Source organism: Ovis canadensis, chromosome 10 (assembly GCF_042477335.2).
Source record: "Ovis canadensis isolate MfBH-ARS-UI-01 breed Bighorn chromosome 10, ARS-UI_OviCan_v2, whole genome shotgun sequence".
NCBI lineage: Eukaryota > Metazoa > Chordata > Mammalia > Artiodactyla > Bovidae > Ovis > Ovis canadensis.
In genome coordinates, this window is record NC_091254.1 from 66,819,766 (window position 1) to 66,840,084 (window position 20,319).

The 20,319-nt window shown below is 33.1% G+C and overlaps 1 protein-coding gene across 23 annotated transcripts in view; it reads right to left on the bottom strand.

Moving 5' to 3' along the window:
- MYCBP2 (MYC binding protein 2) overlaps positions 1-20,319 on the bottom strand; it is a 273,135-nt gene that overhangs the window by 54,509 nt on the left and 198,307 nt on the right. For 9 of the 23 annotated variants that reach the window (XR_011259486.1, XR_011259485.1, XM_069601843.1 and 6 more), the window contains 5 exons: positions 13,848-13,922; positions 10,822-11,046; positions 9,859-9,991; positions 5,854-5,976; positions 2,893-3,072 (listed from right to left, as the gene is read on the bottom strand). Coding sequence is in view for 21 of the 23 variants with exons in the window: in XM_069601843.1 (XP_069457944.1) it covers positions 2,893-3,072; positions 5,854-5,976; positions 9,859-9,991; positions 10,822-11,046; positions 13,848-13,922 (736 nt within the window). In the remaining 2 variants the exon portion in view is untranslated. The remainder of the gene's footprint in view (positions 1-2,892; positions 3,073-5,853; positions 5,977-9,858; positions 9,992-10,821; positions 11,047-13,847; positions 13,923-20,319) is intronic. The other 14 variants (XM_069601846.1, XM_069601845.1, XM_069601844.1 and 11 more) reach the window with 8 other exon arrangements.

Sequence of the window (20,319 nt, forward strand, 5' to 3'; positions counted from 1 at the left end):
GCCTTTGCATACATATAAATATGGTAAGATAAGGAAAATTTGTGACTTTTATTCCTATAATTATTCTATTTCATTAGAATAACATGAAATAATTTGTATGTACATATGCATGTGCAAAATAATTTTGCTAATTTAAAAAATAACCAAATTAATTTAATGTGCCAGATTATTTTCAATTCCAAAGATTAATTTAAAACACCCTATGCTTAGGGGGAAGAAAACCTAAAGAAATATTGACAAAAATGCTCATAAAGCTGACATGTGAGGAGGTTTATATATGTCCTCCTAGAGCCCATCTACTTAAATGGGAACTTGAGTTACGGTATTTGAAAAATCTTTTCCTTTCAAATCATGCTATAGTCTTAAACTATGAAGGAGAAAATAACCAATACAAACAAAGCTAATATCCTAGATGTTAGAACTAAATGGAAATAGAAATTTAAATATTATATATTAAAGAACAGATTTTTTTCATTATCTTTTAATAGGCAAAGCTAGATATATAAAAACATGGCCTTTGTAGTCAGGAGAACTGGCCTCATCTTCTGACTCTACCATTTACTATGTGTGTTTCTAGGGCGTATCACTTATCCTTTTTAAGCCTCCATTTCTTTACCTGTAAGATAAAGATATCATCTCAAATGAGAATATACTACAATGCTTAAGGACAGTATTTAGTACATAGTGGTGACTTATCAGCATGAGCAAAAATTAGTAAATACGGTCTTCTATACATAATATTTTATTTTAGAAACACAAAAGGATAAGACAAAAATGATGCTTATTTTACTAATAATTAGTAAAGGAAAATTCAGTATGAATAAACCATTTTCTGAAGCAATATGAAAAACCGGTGGGATGGATAGCAGTGGAATTCAGGAAAGAGTATCTTAACGGAATTTTAATTCTGCCGCATTCAATCTTCCCAATATGATGAGATTACTACAATTTTAATGTATTTATAAAACATTAAACTATTTTTAGATTCCACACTTGTTTTTAGTTTTGTGCTAAAGATTAAAACTTCTGGTTTCTGGAATATGGTAATCAAGCTTTAGTGATATTCTGCTGAGAATAAGAAGTTTATATCACTGGAGCACACACAAGAAATGATTCAGAAAACAGGTAATTCTGAGACATTTCTATGCCATGATTTCAAATGTGCTCCAATATGGTGGTAAAGGAAGGGGTCGTACTAATAACACTCAGACAGAATGTGGACAAGATTACACTGACACAATGTCAGTTAGGAACCTACTGTCCTTTAAAAGAGACAAATCTGATTTTCTTTGCATTGTTTCATAATATTTCACTAAATAATTGGTAAAATAAAAACAGTAATTATACTTTCTTTAGACAAGTTTTTGAAGAGTTGCAATGACCCTTGAGGAGGAACAAATAGGTCCTTATTCCTTAGTTCTCTTGTCTGCTGCCACTATGACATTATCAGGGTAACTTCTCTTTTACAATTTTATATTTAATATGAATTTTCTGCCTGGTTACAATTTTTTCCTTTTTATTTCCTTGTCCTTACCTTTAAGACTTCCTACAACCTGGGTACATCTAATGTAAAATGTTTGTTGCTCCATTAAATGGGTAAACTAAGTCTTCATCATAATATTTATCAAGGAAGAAAAACACTATTTCACACACATGACACTATCATGTTTCCTTGAAATTCTTCTTTTAAAAGATATTAAAGTGAATATTATATATGAATGGAGATAATTAGCTAGAAATTGATACTACTTATATTTAAAAGCTAATTAATTGAACTTGCCTAATGCTTAGTGCAAACCTAGGAAAGCTTATACTCCAGTATATTCTTTTCCTAAAACAGATAATAATATCACAATGAATAATATCATTTGCTAACGATATACTACCTAGGTCCTAACAAAAACTAAACAAGCTGGTATTCTCTTAAGTAATCCCAATAATAGTCATGAAGGTATTTTTGTAGAAAAATAATTTAGATCTAAGTGTGAATGGACTTCCTTAAAGTAAAGCAAAGAGGTCATACACTTGAATTCAGACAGATGACTCTACAAGCTGAGATAAACTTTCTCAATTCTGTGACTGTGTTTACATACTATATAGTCAATATGTAAGCTGACAGCCAAGAAGAGCATACTGGTGTCATATTAGGAATTTTGAGACATTTATGCGGAAGCCTCAGTAGCTTATTAAGAAAAAAGAAGACTTGGCTAGTATAAGTGCAGTTTGTTTGGTTCTATTTTCCAGATCAGTATGAATTACTATTTATATCATGGATGAAGGGCCTTTTGCCTAGAAGGCTGAACTGGAATCAAATAACCAGTTTAATATATTAAGAACAACAACAATAATAAGCAAGAAAAGAGACAATTTGAGATAATCTGGAAACCTAAGTTGCTAGTCATTTCAGAGACATCAAATTCACTTAAAAGAAACAAACAAACCTGCCCAGGACAGCCTCTCCTCCACCCACTAGTAAAGTGAAATAGGTTCATTCTCTTGGGGCATTGCTAAGTAACAAAACTCCAATGTAAATCAACAAAAGTTATCCCTAGAACTGATGCTTAACATAGTCATGCATTTTATAAAAAATATATATCAAATGTTTTCTTTATATATTTTATAGTATAATTTGCTTATTTTGGAATTAGAACAAAAAATAATAGTAATGTTTTAATAACCACACTTAATAAAAATGTGATTACAAATAAATGTCTTAGCTGAGGTATGTCTTAAGTCAGAACACCTTAAGTGCTTCAAAAACGTGGGAAAGGATAACATCCTTTTTAAATAAAACCAACTAGGTGAGTTGAAAAATAATTAACAACTGATAAACAACTCAGAACAAAGCTTCAGAAATGGTTTGATGAGGCAGGTAAGGCTGACAAGACTTACTCTGAAGCTGAGGCTGCTGGAAGGAAAGGGGCTGTCCGAACACAAATGGGCTGTGGACTAGGGAAGAGGGAGGTTTTGCAGCTTGATCAAAGATGGAAGGAGCTGGGAGATTGGGTCGTGACTGAATGGAATTCAATATGGCACTCAGTTGGTCACCTGCAGTGGGCAAAACAGCGAAGACTACAACTTGTTATTAATTAACATCCAAAATGGCAAAGTAAATGGTGCTTTACGACATTTCAGATAGTCAAACACTAGATAAAACAATGCCAATTCAGAACTCTTGAGGAAGTTGGTGATCATTATCCTCAGATAGGGACTGAATGCTATGTGTTGTTTTAATAACAGAAGCACTCCAACAAATTTTACATAATAGCCCACCTATAAAAACAAACCCATTTAAATTTACTTACATCTAGCAGTAGTAGGAGAACATACAGAGTCTATGAAGTAACTATGATAAGCTCATTTGTATCATACAAATATAAATGAAAACCTAAGTTAATGTCATCTTCTATGCAGGATCTGACAGTGATTATCATCACTCTGTCTCATATGTAGTATACTTCATGCAGAAAATATGCAAATAATATGAATAATTTAATGTAGGATTGAAGGGGGGCAAAGTATGTTATTAACTTAGCAATATTTAGTTATAAATTACTAAATTTATATTTTCTTTTTTAAAGTTGCTATTGCCAAAGAAATTATACATTTTTAAAAACATGAACTCTTTTGCTCAGATAGACAATATAAAAATCCGTCAGACCTATAAGATAAAAAGGAATATAATCTACCTTATTTAAACAGTACCTCAAACATGAATTCTGAAATTTTGTTCAAATTAACTACAAAGGACATTACTACAAAAATAACAAAATATGAAACGATATAACTGGATGGATGATAGCTCCTTATTTATGAGAATACATATATTCAAAGGTTTAATTGACGTTAAAGAAGAGGGGAGAACAATAAACATTTCCAGACTAGCTGAGGCAGAAACTGGAAAACAGCACTTCCCTAGCCTAAAACTGTAAATGAAACACCAACAAGAAATAGCACTGTGAACAAAAGTTATATGTTTTTACTTAAAAAAAAAATTTAGTGCTGCAGATTACAGGAAAGATTTTAGAGATGATGAAGAATTTTATAAAATTGTTTTAAGGGAAAAGAATTTTTGCAGAAACAATTGCTTGACCTTGGGTAGTTCAAGAGTTAAAGAAAATGAGAACTACTACTAAAGGCAAGATAAAAACAGAGGTTATATATATATAATCAGATCAAAATTTCTTAATATTTCTTTGCTCCATCTAAGAACCTTTAAAGTCTATTAACAAGTCCATGCTATTTCTGAACAATATTAGCAAAGTCACTTTTAAAAAGTAATACACTATTTTTATTTAATAACAAATGTTCTCAAGAAAAAAAAAAAAGACCAAACGTTCTCAGAAATGTCTGTGTCTCTTAAAAGTTGATTTTTATTCTTAAGATGTTTCATCAAACTATGTTTTAAAGACTGATTTAATGTGACAGCCACCAGTACAGTCTGGACATATTAGAGACTTAAAGCATACAATTTGAATTAAACATGGCTTTAAACAGATTGCTATACAGGTATATGTGGTAAGTAAACATTGAGATTTTAATTTAAGGATTGGCAGTGGTAGAAGGAAAGGGACACGAAGCAAACACCACAAATCACTTACCCTACTTAAGCATGAAGATCTAGTTTAAGTTAGCTGAAATCTGAGCTACCAGAAATGAGAGAGCAGACAGTACCTAAGCCTGTAGGTTAGAGCAACCCAATACAGGAGGAAGAGCCAAAAGAAATCTTGTAGCTAAGGCTTCCTTCATAAAAATACATTGTGGAAAGCAATAAAGGTATCAAATAGAAAATGATTTTATTTTGAATTGAGTATTTCCTCCATAATGATGTATTTTGTATTTCATTGACTATTTCACTATCTCACTTTCTCTTCAAGTCATGTATTAAGACAACTGTATTTGTTTCTGAAAATCAAATCCTACGAATTAGTTAAAATAACATTTTAAAGTTGGAGTATTTCCATGGAGACTATCTTCTCCTTCCTATTGTCCGGTTGAACGCCACCTGCCGACAGTATCACTGATTTTGAAGCTATGAGTTAGGATCAGGTTCATTAGAAACACTGTCCAAATTTACATACAAATGGAATTACAGATGAAATTCAAGCATAAATTATTCCAAAGTAATTATTATTTGGACTGTCCGTGATTCTGGTCTCTTCTGTTAAAGCTACCAAAACAAACTGTATACTTTTAATATTTATATGGCTTAGGGGTTTTGTTTTACTTTTTACAATTTTTTGGTTTCATTATAAAATCAAACCCAAAGATATCATTTCATGTAATTCAAAATTAACTACGATAACTGATTATATTCAAAATTACACATATTTAATAAAGCTAATATACAATATTACTTAAAAATATTACTCAAAATATTTTGATTTTAAACAGATCATTGTGGAAAGCTTTTTTTTTTTGCTCATTAACATTTAATAGCAAGTGGATGATTAAAAAAAGTTCTACTAGATATAGTGATATAGAATCTTAATGATGTGAATTCAAAATGAGTGTTTATAAAATGGGAACAAGTAAATAAGAACTATAAACTTAAGCTAAAATGGATAGAAACAAAACTTGTTAAAATAATACTTTCAAATCGAATATGTATGTATACCTATGGCTGATTCATGTTGACATTTGACAGAAAACAGCAAAATTCTGTAAAAAAAATTATCCTTCAATAAAAAATAAATTAATTAAAAAAGAATACCTTCATAAGCATTTTGTTAGTTTTCTTTTAACAAACTTTAAAAAAGTTCTGTGGGTGAACAGTAATAATAATGGGTAAGAGAAGGTAATAAAAATACTACAGTTGTTAGGTAAGTAAGACACTCACTTTTAAATACCTACCTTTATTATTTCCCAGTCCATAATCAAATCCTTGGGCACTGCAACTTGCCCCTTTATTAAAAGCTTGTACTGAGAAAGGGCTTGGAGGAGGAGTTTGAGAATTTTGATCCAGAAGAACTTGTTCTACAATAAAAGGAACATCTATAAAATTAGTTTCTTATATGCTATTCTCTATAGAATAAAGAGAGAAAATGGCAAGAAAGATTTTTATGATGAGTAAATTTCAAAATAACCTCACATTTAGATTTGATAATAAGTCTACCAGTTAGGTCACTGACACCGACAAAGTGCACAACAAAGCTTTGTTTTCATCTATCAAATCCACTATTATATTTAGAAATGGAATATGCCGTTATGGAGTCAATTTGCTTTTATTGTGGCAGGATATATCATTGAATGTATACTAATATTTCTGGACCAGGAACTTATATTCGTAACAAACTTATACAAGGACATTTTATAAAATAAAAACAGATGTCCCATAAATCGGAAATTAAAATATCCTCTATACCAGTATTCAAATAGAAAAGTATCTTCAAAATATCTAAGTATATAGTATCAAAAGAAATTTTCATTTATAAAATATTTTAAGTTCTCAATGTGAAAATTATGGAAAATTTAACTCTGTACTTATTTTTACTCATTATATAAAAGATATGTTCCCTAAATGGAAGGATGATAAACCTGGTTTTATAAGCACTTTTATTAACACAATGTAACTAATAAAAGGCAAAGTAAAATCTATCAAATGAATGGTAAAAAAGAAAAAATAGTATTTATTCCATTAAAACAGCATTATGAATAGCTGATGGTTTAAAATATATTTTAAAATTTATATCCCTTTAAACTGAAATGGAATTATAAGAAAGTGGCAATGTTTTCTTCCTACCCATAAGTCAGAATTCTGCTGTACTGGTGGTAGTGTATGGTCTCACTCTTTACCAGCATGTCTAGGCTTTTTATTTCAAGAAACTAATCCCAGCACTTCTCTTAGGCAAAACTCTTCAGTATGAGGTATTTCAGTAGCAAAACATTTCTTCTGAAATTTACCCATGAACAACAATCTGAATGGAAAAGACAGCTCTGCTCTCACCCTCTAGACTGAGAAAGTCTAAGTACCAAGTATGTTTGTTTTGACCACAGCAGTATCTTTGCCTATTAGCTTTTTCTACAGACATCAGAGGCCTACAAAAGATTTTTACAAAGAGGAAAGGATTTGTTTTACTTATGCTGCTCTATATGAATAAATTACTATAGTGACAAATCTTACTTCCATACTAATTCAGTTACATACTAATACCAATGAGCAGACTAGTTGAGTAACACATCAAACTAATCTTAGTGACTTTAGGGCACTAGCTTTTTATTTCTTTCCTATGACCCCAGATTTTATGTCAAAATATTAAGATTCACACTACACACACACACACACACACACGCACGCGCACACACACACACGCGCGCGCACACACACACAGCAAAAAATCATTAAGCGATTACAGAGAAATTTAAACTTCTCTTAACACCTCTTTTAGGGTTGAGTATATACTTTAGTAGAAACAACATCCTGATTTAAGAAGCATTTTATACAGGAAGAACTTCTACTTTCTAAATAGATGGGAATACAACTTCCCATATTAAAACTTACTTTCTAGTATGGAAAGCATCTTATATTTTAACAATAATAGCTAACCTTACCATCTGCCAGCTTTGTTCACTTAGCTTTCATATTCAACTTATAAATTATCTTCATTTTGTAAATGAGAAAACAGAGGCACAGAGATACCAGGTAATTTGGCCAAAGTCATACAAATGAAAAGCTACAGAGGTGGCATTAGTACCCTGGCAGTGCAGTTCCAAAGCCCGCTGTTAGAATTTATGCTCGTTGCTAGTTGAAATTATTGCTGTTGTTTGTTGTTTAGTCACTGAGCTGTATCCGACTCTTCTGCAACATGATGCGCTGCACCTCAGGCTCCTCTGTCCATTGTATTTCCCAGGCAAGAATACTGGAGTGGGTTTCCATTTCCTTCTCCAGGGGATCTTCCCGACCCAGGGATTGAACCCAGGTCTCCTGTGTCACAGGTGGAGCCTTTACCTGTGAGCCACTATGGAAGCCTTGGTGTTAAAAGCTAAAATGATTACTAAGCTACAAAGGCTCTGACAGTCACTTAAACCCCTCTCAGATTATTTAATTATGTTTATAAGAAGCTGATCTTACTTTAGGTTATTTTCATTTGTATCTCAATATCCCTGTATAATGGAAATGTTTAAAGACTGATGGATATGTAATAAATATATCACTAATATATATGTAGTAAGTATACTATAACTACTAAAGTTAGCTTGTAAAATGTCTGATTTACATGAAATGAAGTCTTCTACTTTTCAAAACATAATGAACAGTTCTACTCTCTCAGAACATTATTTTATGATGATATCATCCTTGAATAAGAAAAATGTATCTGTAAAGGCAAGGGGAAGAAGCAGGTTCTCAAATCATGTTCAGTGGATAACTGATGCAGTGTGGTATAATGAGCACAGCATTTGAAATATGGACGAAGATTCTGGCTCAAGCCTTTCATCTGCCCGGTATCCAGTGGTATAACAAGTCATTATAAATTCTATGAGCTTTAGTTTCCTTAACTGTAAAATGAAGATTATATAACCTATCTCAAAGCATGTTGTGAGGAAAATGGGAGAATGTTTAATGTACCATGTTAATAAATCTAAACATACTCTATTATCCATACAAATTCCAAACTTGCCTTGAATCTATCTATACTATGGCCATATTACCTCTTGGATAATGATTATTACAACTTCATACTCTTCTGGATTAAAAAACACATGTTCTTTTAACTGTCTGACCCTATCTATAAATTTTGAGATTTGGTAGAAAAGTCTTATTTTGATAATACTTTTGTGACTCAACTTGTATTTAGAAAACTTAGTGAACAATGAGTATGTGCCAAACTGTTTGAGCACTAGGAATACAAAGATAAAGAATCTGTGGCTGACCAAGAGGGATGCACAATCTGAATATGAAGAAATAAAAATTAACTTCTAGGTAATATCAGTTTTGTTCTAGCAGTGAATTGGGATCATTAGGATCAGGGTTAACCCTTTACTCTGTCAGGAGCGGTTAAAGCTTCACCTGAATGATGACATGACTTCCCTGGTGGCTCAGACGGTAAAACGTCTGCCTACAATGTGGGAGACCCAGGTTCAATCCCCAGGTCGGAAAGATCCTCTGGAGAAGGAAATAGCAACCCACTCCAGTACTCTTGCCTGGAAAATCCCATGGACAGAGGAGTGTGGTAGGCTACAGTCCATGGGGTCATGAAGAGTCGGACACGACTGAGTGACTTCACTTTCACTTTCAAATGATGACATGGTCTGAACAAGGTTTGGCCACCAGGAGAATGAAGAGAGGACAAAATGGAAAATCTCTTATCAAATGAGATCATTGTTGAAAAACAGCAAAATAAAGTTTAAAGCTGAAATTCTAACAACAAAACAGGAAACCCTCAAAAGAAGCTATGCATATATTCAATGCTCCTTTAACTAACAGAGAATTCAACAGGATGAAATTGCCTGGGAGAAGTACAATGATCAGTGGCTTGAAAACTGAACTTCCATTTAGTGGTAGAAAGAGTAAAACGTTTAGTCCTCAACAGGAACAGAAGAATTATCATTTTCAACGATGATTTAATAAAATTAAATAAAATTCTGATTTTATTAATGAAATAAGAAAGCAGGTTTTATAAGACCAATTCCTATGTTTCACAGTTCCTTTTAATTCTCTTCTTTTACGTGCATTCATTTAGCACCTAGGTATTTCACACATGAAGTTCAACACTTGCAAGATTTTTAAACCCTCAGCTTTGATTTTACGTCAAAAATAAACACACATAAAAGCTCTTTACAACAAAAGAAATACAGTACACTTTAAATTTCTGGTTGCAAAGGTAAATCGGAATAAATCACAAATTTAAGCCAACTTGCCATCTTCATGTCGGAGGTACTGGTTTCCGCCTCTGTCTCTAGCTAAGGACCATGCCTCTCCTTCATCACTCTCACAGAACTCTACCATGCTGTTCTTATCCAGCTGCACCCATGTACCTTCAGAATTGGTTACCTAGTACATAACAAAAAGCATGATTGATTGGCTTGATTCTTTCAGAGCGCTCAGGCCGAACACCAGCAAAAAGTTTGAGCAATTATTCCAGTAACTCTCTAACATCAAGTTAGTTTCTGAAATTAAGACCACAGCCTGAGGTAAGACAGAAATCAATAAACAGTCTTGTAAAATAATGCTCACTGATGACTTCAGTAAAAACAGTAGGTTTTTAAGGCACAGGATAATTCATACATAAATTTAAATGGTACCCCCAAACACGTGGCTCTTTGTTTGGCACGTAAAATGTCCTAACATAGCACACTTTCTATCGGTTAGGTTGATAGTGCCTATACTGCAATCTGAAAGTGACCCTGACACTGAGAAATAGCATGACACACTACATCGTCAGCTGAGGCAAATGCCAGAGTGGACTAAAGAGGAATGTTATTTGCTCAGGACTTCAGTGAGACACACGAATGGGCACAAAGAAATGAAACCCTTTAAACACATCTCCATGCTGATTCATAGCAAATATTTTAAAGTGCTATTCATCCATGACAGTGTAGTACACATTTGTAATAACGGAAAGATATGTGCAAATACCGAACATTTATAAACAGTACAAATCATTTTGCTACACTGCTTTCACAAGAATAATTATGAGAATAAAATTGTTTTAAAAAAGCACAGATAAATCGCATTAGTATTTTCAACACAAGTAAAGATTAAGAACATTAACATTTAAAAACCTGGGATGGAAATGACAACCTCTGGAAGAAAGAGATGCTTTGGTTGTATTATATTAAGAATGAATGTCTTAGAAGTCATGAAGCTACAAGAATCCATACCTCTCCCACTGCTTTGACTTTGTTTCCCAGAACTAACATTCCAATTGGGATACCTCTAAGGTTAGGGCAGCTTCTGATGTTGTGACCGGAAGGTCCCGTCTTCACTACCTTGTACATGCCTGGCCCTCCTCGCAAGAACGGCATATCTTGTTCTTGCATTGTGGCTTCCTGTGGGCAGCAGGAGTTTATGTCTTTGAAAAAGTCATCAGTATTAGTTTTAGGTTCCTGAAAATTTGAATAGGAAAAAGAAAGTAAACAAAATACAATCTATTATCACTTTCAACATACTCTTCTTAATAGCTTTTAAAGCAAGTTCATAATACAGCAACTAAGAAAAAGTACACATATACAGAAATAACTGAAGTGTCTGTTAACACTACACTAAAGAATCTTTCTGTTATTAAATTCTGAATAATGTTTAAAATAGAGCTGGAGAAGAAAATTATAGCAGGAGAGCAGCTGAACTTTAGCTCCTGTCCCCTCTAATTTGAGGAACATGGCAGTACTTGATTTTACGTCTGTCAGTGAAATATTTAACAATAGGAGAAATGAAAATAATTTACTATATGAACCACAACTGAAGAATTCTGAATCATTATTATTGCATTGCTGCCTGTTGGTATGGGTTAAAATTCTAAATCTTCATTTTCTTCCATTTTTGTTTGTAATAACTATTAACAAATAGGAAAACAGGTATAAAAATTCTGGAGACTTATCTATAAACAGAGATAACAATGATGAAAAATGTGCAAGAAATAAAACCACTCAATTTTAACTAGTTATGAATAAGAGTACTTATAAGAGTTTAATAACTCACCTTTTCTTAATATAGCACAAATAAAAGTCTCGTTGATTTGCTAGACTATTATTAGACAGTGATATATTAATGCTATTAACAGAAAAAGATGATCATGTTTTAGTAGAGAGGAGAGATTAACATTAAAAAAGCAGTTTCTATAATGTATTTGGATACCAGAATCACTTCTAAAATGAATGAAAAGAACATGCCTTAAACTATTTGTTGAATCTAAATGCCATGATGAAACTACTTTCTATATAAATGTAATAAAGAGAAATAACAACCTTCCCAAAATATGGGAACATCTTTTTCCCAACTAGATGTAAACAAAAGTTCCACACTGGAAGTTCTTTCATTGTTATTATTACTTCTTTAAAACACATCTAAACTGCACTTTAAAACATTTTTTTGTATTTATTTATCTGGCCGCACCAGGTCTCGGTCAGGCCACATGGGATCTTTCAGCTGTGGTATGTGGGACCTAGTTCCGTGCCCAGGGATCGAACCCAAGCCCCCTGTATTGGGAGCAAGGACTCTTAGCCAGTGGACCACCAGGAAGTCCTGAAACTGCACTTTTAAACACAGTGATACAGGCTCTACAAATTGCTTTATTCAAATACAGTAAAAAATGATCATAATGGAACAGTTATTTAAATACTTGGTTAAAATTAAATTGATATTTAGTTATGTTATAAATAGGGTAAAATTTAAAAATCTACTAATATATTATGCAAGATAAAATATGACTGAATAGCTCTATCCCTAAGAGTAGTATCATTCTAAAAGATATGTATAGATACCCATTATGTAGTAGAAATTAAAAATAAAATCACAAAGTTAAAAAATATGGATTAAAAAATTCTCTGTACCTCTGACTTCAAGATAGGATTGGTCTGGAAAAATTTTCAATCCATTATTAACCTTCACATAATACTGTGCAAATTTCATTGTGGTGATAAACAATTATCAATTTTGACTTACACAAATACAAGGAATGGACAATATTTACTTATATTTTATATAATTTTATATCATATAATCCAACACTCAGTTATCCATTGACAATTTCATGAAAATGAGAATTTTAACTATTTGAAAAATTTAAAATCTAAAATAAAATATGCATTTGTTTACCTATTTTTGCATATGTGTAAAAGTTTATACATGTGCACACCTATAAGAATACAAAGACAGTACTCAAAATAAAATCGAGAGTAAGGTTTAAACTTTAATTGGGCTATTTTATTCACAAGGTTTTCAGTAAACATTTAAAATGTCTAGAAGTGAATAATTAATTTTAGCAAATATATCATTTAGTTGTAGCAAACACAACTATTTCATAGTTTTTTAAAGAGTAAAATTAGTCATATGTACAACTGTTGTTTTAAAAATTCCATGGTATGATGTAAAAACTAAGCAAACAGTAATAGATTTAGTGAAAAAAAAACAACTTCATTGGTCTTTATGATACATCTTGAGCATTTAATTAAGTTTTGATAATATTTCTCATTTGACCACTCAGGGTAACAGTGAGGGAAAAGTCTGGGCAAAAACTAATAATAACTGCAAGTTCTTTACTGAATGACAACATAGGAAGACTGTATTAAACTACTTAATATTTTATTGATTAAAGAAATATATAAATTAATAAATATATAGCAAATTTTATCCTTTTTTAAAAATACTGAACAGTATAAAAATAACTGATAGACCTAAAATCACAGAACTATGTCTGTTATTCTCAAGCAATTCTAAAATTCACGTTTTAGTTAATACAGAGATTTAAGACCTGGGCACCATCATATGAAACTGATGAACTGCAATGTTATTTTTTGCTCCTTGCAATTCCATCCCATTCTCATATGAATATTCAAAACAGCACTGAGCAAGGCTAGGGAAAAAAACAGAATAGCCATGGGGCTGAAATTCTCCCACTTAATAAGCAAGGTCTGAAAAAGCTAGACTTGTATATAATTGCTGGAGAAGCTAGTCATAAAATTAAATATAGCAAATCTGAAGTCAAGTAAAAGTTGAATAATGCAGTCTTTGGCAGAAATAAAGGGAAAGGGTTTATAGGGAAACTCAATTGCAGTACTTTGTATGTAGACTGTTTTCAGCAAAAAAAAAAAAATAATCTTAAGCACAGGCTTCAAAGATATAATGTAAAGTTCGTTATACATGCTGAAATACCTGCACAATGTATGACTGTTCCTTACAGTTAACTCACCTGGGGGAAAAAAGCTTTGGAAGTCCATGCAAATACGTCCAAATCCCTGACTCCTGGGCTAGCATTAAAGATATTCTGAGTGACAAAGTTTAAGAAAGAAAAATATCAACAAAGAAAGGGAACAGGAGATGATCTGCAGAAGACGCGTTCATAGGAGTAACAACGTTCTGTATGCCAGCACCAGCACCAGAATATTATTTCACTACAGGGAAACTGAAGCCACCTGAGTAAACCACACAGCAAAAAAATTCTCATACATAAGTTTTTGTCAAAAGCTCTCCATGGATATAGTGTGTCATGCCATTTGCTACAATTAAGAGTCAGACATTGATATCAAGCTTAAGACAGTGCAAGAAGGACAACTTAAAACTCCTTTAAATGACTGACGTATCTGTTCCAGTAAAGCCAGATTTGTTTTATTATTAAAAAAAAAAAGGTCTGCTGTTTATAAAGACAATGTGAAGAATACAGATTGTATAGATAGTGTAACTAGTACTACGAATAATAAGTGCATGTAATTAATATATGTGAACTTGTTATTACTTTTTTAAGTACAAAAAAATCAGAAAGTAAAAAAAGTCTAATTCATTTTTTTACTTTTGCTCTCTTCTATAAGTGGGAAAAAAAATCACTTGGAAATGTTACTGAAAGCTGTTAGCAAATTTGACAAGAAAAACATAGAGAAAAAAACAATTAATTTTTATCAAAAGGTAGACCTAGTTTTCTCCCTCTCAAAAGTTTAGGAAATGCACAGAGCATTTAGAATCTCTACATACAGTCTAAAAATATTCTGTTAAGGAACAACCAATTCACAGCAACATGGTCCCAGAAAAAACAACATTTTTACAAAATGTTTTCATGACAATTAAAATGATATACATCTACCTAGATATATCATTCTATTAAATATATTTACTTGATCTGAACTGAAAATCTTTTCAAAAACTAGCAATTACACAATTTTACTGCTTATATAAATACAAAAAAAGAGGACATTAAAAATGTTAATGAAAGTTATGAACAACAAAATTCCCAACCAACTGCAAGCCATTTTATATAATGAGAATCTATTTCATATTCTCCAGTTCTGTATCTTCCTCACGTATATATGTACATGGACAGATACAGATATATATCCATATACATACACCTCTGCTAACACAGAAATACAAGACATATAAAAGCCAGGGGAAAAGCGTTTCTGTTAATGTGTCCACAGATAAATGCAAAACAAAACCCAAAGGTCCCTCCACATTTAAAAATAGATAGCAGACAGGGTACTTTCTCTTTAGGTAAAGTGGATACATATTGCAACGCATTCTGAAATGCCATTTTGGGCGTGAAAAGGTGTCCTTATTGGTTCATCCATGTATATTAAGAATTTGCGGAGTATTTGCTCAAAGGTTTTTCTCCTTTTCAGAGACAATGGTATGGACTTTCAAACTAAAACAATATCAGTGTTTTTTAGCACATTCTATTTTTTAGCATAATTTTTTTCTAATATGAAAAGCAGTGTGAAAAACATTGTAAGAAGTAATGCAGACTGAGTTAGGAATAAAGAAGCAATGTGGTGACTGACAATTTCAAAAATTTTATATTTATTTCAGTGTTTAAACTCACTGAGTCTGACAGCATGAGTTAGTATGTCCTCATGCTAACCTGAAATAGCTTGAGATACCTTAAAGTGACGTAACTGCTAACCATGGTAACAAATTGCCAATACAATTTGTACATGTAAATTATACGTGGATTCAAATTTGACACTTCTTTTGCTTTGTTCTACATTTGTAGAAAATTCTTAGTGTACACTGGTTTATTGTAAGGCTATTTTTAAAACGCGGTGTCCTAACAATACTGCATTTATCAAGTATCAAAAAAGCACCAAACAGAAAACTGAAGTTTAAAAATAAAATAAACTTCATAGTTTCTTTTGAAAATACAGGAAAACTTAATCTAAAGATATGGACATACATGAAAATATTAATTTCCTCAGAGTCTCAATTTCTCACCATTAAAACATATAAATTAGTTTTCATATTGCATAATTTTATAGACTGAGTACCATTACATATGTATGTATGTATATACATACATATACATTAAAAAATACATACATATCTACAATAATCTAAGTCATCTTATCCTCAAAGACTATTCTGAAGGCAAAAAAGTTCTGCCAAATAAAATTATAAAACTAAAGTATGCTAAAAATCTAACTAAATTGATGATCACCAAATTGCAGCTCTAAGACAGTACACTTCAAGGCACAGAAGAGACAAAATAAAAGAATAATTTTTATGGTGAAATACATGACCAAACATGCCCAATGCTTGAGCACAGAGTTAGGAATTACTATTTTTAAAGTGAAAAAGATAAGTATCTCAGGAGAATTAAATACAACATATATACCATGACAGTGTTATTTTAAAGGCCTCAATTCCATTCTGTTTAGGAAACGTAAATGTCAAGCTTAGGAATGAAATAAAGCTTTTGACACCCATTTAAGGACAACATATTTATTAATGGTGTATTAAGTAAATATTTAGTATTTACTAAGACTGAAAAACAGGTCTATGCATACACATACACACAAATTTGCTAAGAAAACAAAACTAAGAAATTTGGGGTATATTAAAGCTGTGACTACCATGCATCATTAGGTATCCCAAAAGAATTAAATTGGACATAAAATATATGCTAATTTTACCAAGTACTCTGAGTAATGTTATATGAGAGAATAGCGAATGATATTTTTCCTTCTCTCCTCCAAATCTTCAGAGTCCCCAAATATAGAAAAATCAACCTACTTTCTATATGTGAACATCAATCAGCCTAAGTAGGTAGAAAGTGGTTTGTATAATTGCATGGAGATTCAAGTTGCTTCTATAAGAATTTGAATAATATTAGCATTGTAAATATATCTTTGAATATTTCTAATGAAGTATTGTCTGGAAAATCCCATGGACGGAGGAGCCTGGAAGGCTGTAGTCCATGGGGTCGCTGAGGGTCCGACACGACTGAGCGACTTCACTTTCACTTTTCACTTTCCTGCATTGGAGAAGGAAATGGCAACCCACTTCAGTGTTCTTGCCTGGAGAATCCCAGGGACGGGGGAGCCTGGTGGGCTGCTGTCTATGGGGTCACACAGAGTCGGACACGACTGAAGTGACTTAGCAGCAGCAATGAGGTATCATCTACTTTCCTTGATATAAACTTTATCACTCAACCTTACAATGTTAAAAGACCTCATTTTTGACAAAGTAGACAATGAAGTGTGCCTATAAATTTCAAATCACTAGTATCTATTTTTATAATAGAAGTAAACTTGCTTTCCAAAAAATTTAGGCTCTATCACAGGCACTCAAATGTTTCCCACGTTACATGCATAAATTATTTTTTCTCTCTTTTTAAACTTATTGTTTTCCCTGGTGTATGAAACATTCTATTAGCTTAATGTGTAGTTTCCAAATCTTAAGAATTTTAACTTAAAACCAGCTTTCCCCAGGTATCCTTGAACATACATCACAGTATTCATTCTCATTTAACCATTAGGGTTATGAGCATTTGTATTTATTTAATTGTGGAATTCTAGCCAAAATAATATGATTTTTATAGCTATATTTACTTTATCCTCTTATAACTGTATCTGCCCTTACGTCTTCACTAGATGAAGATAGACTAAACACACAAGCACAGGCTCTGGAATTATAAGGACTGGAGTTTTAGAACTAGCTCCACTGCTTACTACTTATGATCTCGGAAGAATAGTTCTCTTCTCTCATTGGAAAAATGAGAATGATACAAACTTAATATCAAATGGATATACTGAAAAGTAAATGAGAGAATAAAGGTAAGGAGCATAAGACAGAAATTATTTTAAGCAGTATCATCAAACCAAATGCTAAGAATTAAAATTTAGCATTCAACAAATGTTGAAAGTCTGCTACAAACTAAATGAAATATTTAACACTTTGGAAGAAACACACAGAGTAAGAGGGGATCTTCAGTGAGTCCTAACCCTTAAGGACCTTAGAAACAGAAATAAGAGGTATATAAATACAAATGGGCTAAAGAGAAGGAAAACAAACTAAGCATTATGAGTAGCTGGAGAAGATGTAAGCCTTTTCTGCTTTTACAGACAAAGTGCTACCTGAGCAGGAAGGGAGAAAGTTAATTTCCCCAGTATGTAGAATCTTTCTGTCCTCAATTCATGCTTCACCCTTATTAACTATTTATTAGTTACCAAACGCAGTATGCCTTCATAACTTTGGATATTTGATTCTCTAATGTGAAATTCCTTCACTCTCTTCTGGCAATGTTTTTTTGAAACCTCCTCAAATGTCACCTCCTAAGTGAAGCCACTCTAACTCATCATAACGCAACTTAACTTGGTGAACACAGTACATCTACCACATTACACAGAGAGCACTCTAAGAACAAGAATTGCACTCTCAATTATTTTGTATCCCCTCCCCTCTACCTCTCCACCCAACACCTTCTTCCCAGCTTAGTGTCTGGTACATAGCAGGGACTCATATGCTGAATGAACAATTAGTGAAGCGATAACTAACTACATGGATGAACAATGTCAACAGAAATTTTTGAGCTTGGCCAATTAGGAAAGTATTAGAAAAGTTAGGGGGTTGGGGAAAGGAAGCAAAAGCATTTTAGACAAATGAAATAACATAAACAGAGACTAAAATGTAATGTTAAAACAGTGTATTCTAAAAGGGGCAATAAGTGTAACAGACCAGGAGTACCTCACAAGGAAGTATCTGTGTTCTTCATAGTTATCCTGATTCTTTCCAATGATTTAAAAATGGTTTTAGAAAGAACACTCATAATATGAATGTCTAATGCAATTTAATCTCTAAACAAGAGCATTACTAAAGTCATATTTGAACCAAATTAGGATGTCATTATTTTTTAGTAAAGTAATGACATTTAAGGGCTTCCCTGGTAGCTCAGACAGTAAAGAATCTGTCTGCAATGAAGGAGAACAGAGTTTGATCCCTGGGTTGGGAAGATCCCCTGGAGAAGGGAAAGGCACTCCACTCCAGTATTCTTAACTGGAGAACCCCATGGTCAGAGGAGCCTGGCGGACTACAGTCCATGGGGTCACAAAGAGTCAGACAGGACTGAGCGACTAACGCTTTTACTTTCAATGACATCTAAATAGAACTACTGCCGGTCAGGCCAAAATGTGACTAAAGAACATATCTACAATGAAAACCAGGGTTCTGCAGTATGAGTACAGAAACAGGACAGGGTAACAAAAATCACTTTAAAGTTTATTCTAAATATAGCTACTTATGGCAATCTTTTTAAAAAACAGATCATCAAATATTCAGTGTTCAGTTTCCAATCCCTACCCCTATTCTCCCCTTCAGTTTGCTTAGGTCAGGCTCTAAATATGGCACATCCATTCATGTGAACACAAAATTGTTTTAACTAGAGAAGTTGAACATGTTGATGTAAAGATTGCTCAAGGCAACTTTTTGGTACTTTTGCATTTTTTTAAGTGAGTGGCATCAGTCCTTGATAATCTCTAATTTTATCTCAAATCTGCCAGCTTTCTGTTTAACTGAATAGTTTTTACAATGGTTAGCCATAACTGACAGCTGATTCATTCACCAATGAAGTATAAAAAGGCAGAGTGGGTGGCAAGTTATTTCTCCAGCAGTAGAAGAAGAGAAGCAGAGGAAGCAGCAGCAAAGTGCATTTCTTTCGCTGTATTAGTTCCCCCAGGGGATGAGATGGACTCATACGCTCTGTCCTGCAGAGTAAGGTACTCACGAAAAGCTTACTGACTGTCGAAGAGGCCTGTCCTGGTCCTGAAAATCAAAACCCTGGGAAATCAGCCTGTTCCTGCCTATGCCAGGCTCTGACTCCAGTTTTCATCTAACACCCACACTGAAGCAACTTATTACCAGTTCTGTCTGAAGCCCCATGCCGGTTGTCACACATACCCTCTGTCCTCCTTGGTCACAAACATACAATGCAAATCCTTACTTAGGTCATCTACCTGTCCTCTTATTTTTATACCAGAACTGTGCTAGGCTTCTTCCTGATCCAACAGCTAATTATTCCCATTTGTCCCATAACTTTATACTGTACCTAATGGGACCCTTTCTCTGATGGTAAATGAACTCACTTTCAAACCTCACAGGTCACAGTGTTGCCAGCACCTGTATATGTGTATGTGGCCACATTAACAATCCATTTCATTCAATAAAATGCTCTAAGTATGAAATCAATTTCAAATATGCTACATTATCACACAAGTTGCCTGTCTCCTTCCAGCTCCTTTAGTACAGTGCATTCACTATACTGTTGCATTTTATTAAGACCTCCGAGTCCCTTGGACCCTCCACTAATCCTTTCACATTTCTAACTTAAGCTGCAACCCACAGCTGGTGCTCTCAATCGCTCTTTCATCAGCATCTGAAATTCCCTTTTGTCCCTATTTTCC